This window comes from Sinocyclocheilus grahami, unplaced genomic scaffold (assembly GCF_001515645.1).
Source record: "Sinocyclocheilus grahami isolate Dianchi unplaced genomic scaffold, SAMN03320097.WGS_v1.1 scaffold383.1, whole genome shotgun sequence".
NCBI classification, from domain to species: Eukaryota; Metazoa; Chordata; class Actinopteri; order Cypriniformes; family Cyprinidae; genus Sinocyclocheilus; species Sinocyclocheilus grahami.
Window position 1 is genome coordinate 899,777 of NW_015505562.1, and position 6,000 is coordinate 905,776.

General features: G+C 36.8%; 1 protein-coding gene across 1 annotated transcript in view; it reads left to right on the forward strand.

The window, feature by feature from the left end:
• The window catches only part of epha3 (eph receptor A3), a 161,386-nt gene that overhangs the window by 104,363 nt on the left and 51,023 nt on the right, over nucleotides 1–6,000 (forward strand). The window contains exon 10 of the mRNA XM_016231088.1: nucleotides 1,651–1,776. Within this exon, the coding sequence (XP_016086574.1) occupies nucleotides 1,651–1,776 (126 nt within the window). The remainder of the gene's footprint in view (nucleotides 1–1,650; nucleotides 1,777–6,000) is intronic.

A 6,000-nucleotide genomic window follows, 5' to 3' on the forward strand; every position in this document is an offset into this window, starting at 1 on the left:
ATTATAATAAATATGTAACTAAAAATAAATATGTTATTAAAATTCATGTCACTTTAATGTCTTTAATGAAAAACATATTTTTCAGATGATTTAATCCCTGCCTTTCAGCAAGCTGTCCCTCACATGAGATTGCAGCAATTAGCATCCAACAATCTAATCAATTTCTGACAAAATCAGACGTCAGAGATCAGAAAGGGCTTTATGCCAAGTATGTTTACACACACAAGGAATTCGTCTTTGCGACTGGAGCTTGCAGGGCAGAAGAAAGTACAGACATAGTGCAGACATACATGATAGTGATAGTCCATAGTGCATAGGAATTACACAGTAGAGATGAAAATAACACTAATATAAGAAAAAATCTGAAAAATTAAATAATGCAATAAAATATAGAAGTAGAAATATAGAGGAAAAAACATATATAATTGCTTTAATGAATGTACAAATCAAATCCCGCCGCTACATTTTCTAATTCAAGAGGCAGTAATACTCAAATATGTCACAATACAGATGAAAAGTTTTCATTTCATGTTGATTTTAAGGTGCGTTTACAGTTTAGCATTGTTCTGTGAAATTTAAAAAAAAAAAGCAAAATCCAGTCATTTTCCTGGGAATTGGCACAAATTTCGCCTGATGGACATCCGGTGGCAAAGACAATTCCTTATGCACATTTCGCATTGGGTTCAAATTTGGTGAACTCCGACACAGATTCACTGCTGTGTGGGCAGAGATTCATAACTTAACAACCAAGCAAAACTGAAGATCCAAAATGGATGAGGCGCTCATGCCATGGTGTTTTTTTGTTTTTTTTACTCACTGTAGTTCAATATTATAAAATGGTACATAAAAAATAAACTTCGGAAAGCAGTTATTCAGGATTGGTTCATTCATTGGGTTGGGTTGGCGAACGAACGTCATTATCATTCATTGTATTTTGTCACATTCAGTTCTGCTTTCTTTTACCTGTGAATTTTGCTGAGCAACAGTAAAATGTGAAAGCACATTTAAGCGTGCTGACTGTTCTTTTGGTTTTATGACCTTTCAGCTTTTAAAGAAATTTTTAATCTCCCATTACATTGGCAGAATGCTCAACATTCAGAACAATGAATTCTGATTGGTCTCCTTTTCTGAATCTATTCACATACCAAACTCTGATTGATTGGTTGTTTCTTTCTTGCACCTATTCAAGCGTGAAAGAGTCGGGTTCCAGAAATAAAAATGCCTTTCATATTCTCCATAGGGAAGTTGATTTTTAATGATAAACTTCATTTTTAATGATAACCTAATGATAAACCTACTGTGAGCAGAAAGGTTGTTAATCGATACACTTTTAATGAAGCCATCAGTTTGCATTTATCAATTGTAGTTTTTCACCAGGGATTCCACTGTTAAACACATCACCCATGATGCTATAAAAATCCACCAATCAGAGAGTTACAGTGTGTGCAAATTGCACCAAATTAGCCTTGAGCTCCGCCCACTCCCATGAAGCACCACAAATGACATAATCAAGTCGGTTTCCCCATGCCCTCAAAACACTTACATACTTGAGTATATATATGCATGTTTTGCAATAAACCCACAAAATTCACTCATGCCTCATAAGCACTGGTGTTTCCTTCAATCTAGTTTATTTTGTTTGATTTTCAGTGCGACTGCCTGGCATCAAGACCTACGTGGACCCACACACTTACGAAGACCCGAGTCAAGCCGTGCACGAATTCGCCAAGGAACTTGAAGCATCCTGTATCGCCATCGACAAAGTGGTTGGGGCAGGTATGCGGCATCATCCTCACTCTCTGGTGCAATGAAACAAAGCTACCTGCCCGGGACCAAAATACACTTGTAACAAACATGGCAGGTGGTGTAAATGAGAATCATTTAGCACCGCAGCTGGAGGTGTGTGGCTTTGAGATGGGGAAAGGGTCCCTCCCAGTGCTCATCCTCACTGCCTCAATGCCTTTAATAGACTGCCTGCTGCCGGAGCAGAGGAGCATGGGTAAGCAGAGCACACCTCCGGCTGGGATATTATATTTCACCCCCCACAGCTCTCTCTCTCTCCCCGCATCCCTGATGTCTTAAACAGCCAAGCACATAGCAAGATAATGCCTTGTGATTCATGGCTCTGTAGAAAATGCGGCAAATAAAGGAACCGTTCACTCTTGATTTACCACCGTAAAGTCGGCAAACAAACATCAGGGCTCACGCACTGCAAATAAGCACATTCCCTCCTTCGGATGTCACTTCTTTTGTAAATCTGCATTTTACGGCTTTCTTACACTTTGGCAAGCGATGCAAAATTGCAAAAAGGGGGTTGTTTTTTATATAGCTTGGAAAATGATCTATTAGCGTGGGTTCGGTAGACCTTCATTTGTCTGCATAGCTTATCAGAGCGATCACTGCTGAGGATTAGGCCAGGTTGATATTTAAGATGGTCAACATCATCTGAACGCTGGCCAAGTCCAGCATGTCGGCTGTTTAGACAGCTTGCAATTATTCCGGCTAACTTTTTCCAGACAGCAAGCCTGGATTTCTCCCATCTCTCTAAACTTGCATGGGAAATAAAGTAATTGCACGTTGAATTACGCAAACAGGACACGGCCCTGGCTTGGATGTCTGGGTGGTGACATCATCTTTACCCAAATGTCCATCCAAGTCTCTGTCAGCATCGTCTAAAGTGGAGATCTGATCTCCTGCTGAGCTGTTTGAAGTGTGCTCTTACACCTGAGTGCATGCCCTAGAAATCAGTTTAAGGCTGGGATCCATTCACCATGATGCTGCGATTCACCTTTCATTAAGCTCCGCCTTGAAATGTTACTGACCCGTCCTACCGGTCCATTTTTTTTTTTACCATTTAATCTGACACGCTGATGCTCTTTTCTAATGTACACTAATGCTCAAATGTTTCTGGTTAATAAGATTTTGTAATGTTTTTTTAAAAAAATGTCTCTCGTGCTCGCCAATCATTATGATCAAAAAACATCATTTAAAAAAAAGCATATACTGTATTATGGTAATATTAAATAGCTAATTTGAATATATTTTAAAATGCAATTTATTCCTGTGTTGCAAAGCTGTATTTTCAGCATCATTACTCCAGTCTACAGTGTCACATGATCCTTCAGAAATCATACTAATTTGCTGATTTGCTGCTCAAGAAACATTTCTTAATATTATCAATGTTGTGCGTGTGATTGAAAGTAAGTGTGGGTTGCAGAGTTTGGACCGTGGGGCCAGGGGAGGTTGGCATGTGTCTCCTTTAGCCTCTGACGTGATGTGATTTATTAACTCTGCCCTGTTAATTCTCAATAATCCAGAGACTTTCACACCCCATTTAACCTGCTGCTTTTGGCCCTGTGTTAGGCAAAATATTTGTGGAGCTGCGATTGCTGCTTCACAGAGACGAAGGGGCCGGGATACTGATTGCAAGCAGGATTTCAGGATCAAAAGTTTAGAGGAGAGATGTGTGGTTTAAGGAGGAGGGATTTTTTGCTATCAGAAACCATAAAACAACTCAACTGAAATCTAAAGACTGGTCCATTACAGTTTGGGTAATGATTTAACTGTGCGGAGTAAAACATTGTAGGTACTCAACTACAAAATAAATAAATAAATAAAATTAAAAATCTGCATTTTTGGCTTGCTTCCCAGTAAAAATATTTAGGAATCATTAAAGTGCCCCTATTATGGGTTAAGAAAGGTTCATATTTTGGTTTTGGGAGTCCCCAACAACAGGTTGACATGCATGCAAGGTCAAAAAACACTTTCATTGTCTTATAATATGCATTTATTTTTACCTTATATGCTCAACGACTCCCAAACTCCTCCTTTGCGTGACGCTAGTCTGCTGTTAATGGTCCGATTGGTCTCATTTTCATTTTATCTTGCCTGTAATGCCTGATAAAGCAGCGTTTGTGAGCGCAGGGATGCTTTGTGTACAGTTACCGGGGAAACCACTATTTTTACCGCTCCAAAAGCGGCACCTAGTGGCAAAGAATAAATTTTCATTCAGACCAACAGGAAAAGACCAGCAAGTGGGCGGGCAACATGCTAATGTTTCATGTTGACGTCAAGATGAAACGGCTTGGGATTCGTTTTAAAAACGACTCGTTTCAATGATTCAGAGTCGACTCTTTCTTTAAGAGACAATAACTTTATACACGGTGCACTTTCAGATTTAAAACTTTGCAGGATGTTTTCATTCACTTAGAGCTGTTACATACTGCATTAAAGGTAATTTTCAAAAATCCATAATAGGGGCACTTTAAAACTAGACACATTTATTTATAAAATAATTAGAAATCATTAAAACTAGATATATTTATTTATTCACTATATAGTTTCTTTCTTTCTATATTCCTTTCTCTATTTCTTTCTTTCTTTCTTTATATTTTATATTGAGGTAAGAAAAATTTGCTTAGTTCTAGATATGATCTCTGAACACTTAATATTTTTATAGTTTAGTCTCATTATTTTATGCAGTTTTGCTTCCCAAGTAAATTAATCTCCTTTTAAGATGCAAATACTGATCAAAAAATATTTTTTGCAGTGTTAATAAAAACTGCTTGCTGTGAGCAAGACTGTTGTTACAGCATATTCATAAGTTGTGCAGTGTTGCTCTTCTCCACTTATTTTAATTGCACACGTTTCATAAACCTAATTCATCACAGTGCTCTGCTGTCAGCTCTTGGGACGCTGGGAGGAAAAAAAGAGTAAATTATGACTACTGCACATACATATCGTGACAACACGGACTGGTCATCAGGCTATTATTGATATAAAGTCATTTTATGTGCAGGTTTTGAAATAAGGCACAGAAAAAGTGCAGATGATAAAACCGGTGATTTACGAGCAGCAGGACAGAGAAAATAAAGCTGTCAGACAGTGACAGTTGACCTTATGGTCCGTCCAAGTTCAGGCCGAGACTCTTTTCATCCTGCAGGAAACTCTCATTTAAGTGAAGTCACAGTAAGTCATGGTTATGATTTCTGAGCCGCTGTGTCAGAGGTGTCATGTGAAGAGCTGCACCTCTGCTCTTGTTATGGGCTTCAGATAATGTCTGTGATGTGTTGAAAACCCATCAACCTGATCTCTTCACCCTCTCAAACTCTATAAAAAAAATGTTTTTTAAATCAGCTGCTTAACCCAGAGCCTTTTAAAACCCCCACACTATGAGAGTGAATCTCACCAAACCTGTCAGGAACTCAGATCACATTTCAGCCCAGAAACAAATTGTGTTTTCAATTATATTCTGCTTGAAATAATGGCGCCTCATGACATTTTCAAGGCAATTAAGCATATTTCATTTCTTTTCTTTCTTTTTTTTAAATTTTCATTATCAATACTGATTCTCGTTCAATTTGCATTCCTGTAATAAAAAAAAAGACTGTGATACACTATATGTTTTATTAATCAGCACAAATTAAAGGCAGCACATCAAATATTACCAACCACATTAAGCAAATTAAGAAAGTTGATTTCTGATCATTTGTTAAAAATGGCTACATTAATGTCACATTTGGTAGTGAAATAATAAAAGTATATACACATAAAAGATTATTAAAGTGCCTTTATCAGTTGACACATTTAACCTGTATTCAAGTAATTTAAACAATATGTCATTATTTTCTCATCATTGTATTTTATTTTATCAATATTTTTATAGTATTTCATTATTTGCCATTCAAAAGTTTGGGGTTATATATATATATATATATATATATATATATACAGTATATAATAATTATTATTATTATATACACACATTTATTTATTTATTCAGCAAAATGGTCATGAAATCGATCAAATAGGGACAGTTTTAAGTCAAGTCAAGTCAAGTCAAGTTTATTTGTATAGCGCTTTTTACGATACAAATCATTGCAAAGCAACTTTACAGCAAATTAAGTTTCTACAATATTTAGTGGTAGCTTATCAGTGGTGACTGTCAGTTAATGTACATATGGCAGAAATGTACAGAAAAATCAATTAAAGACGTAATCA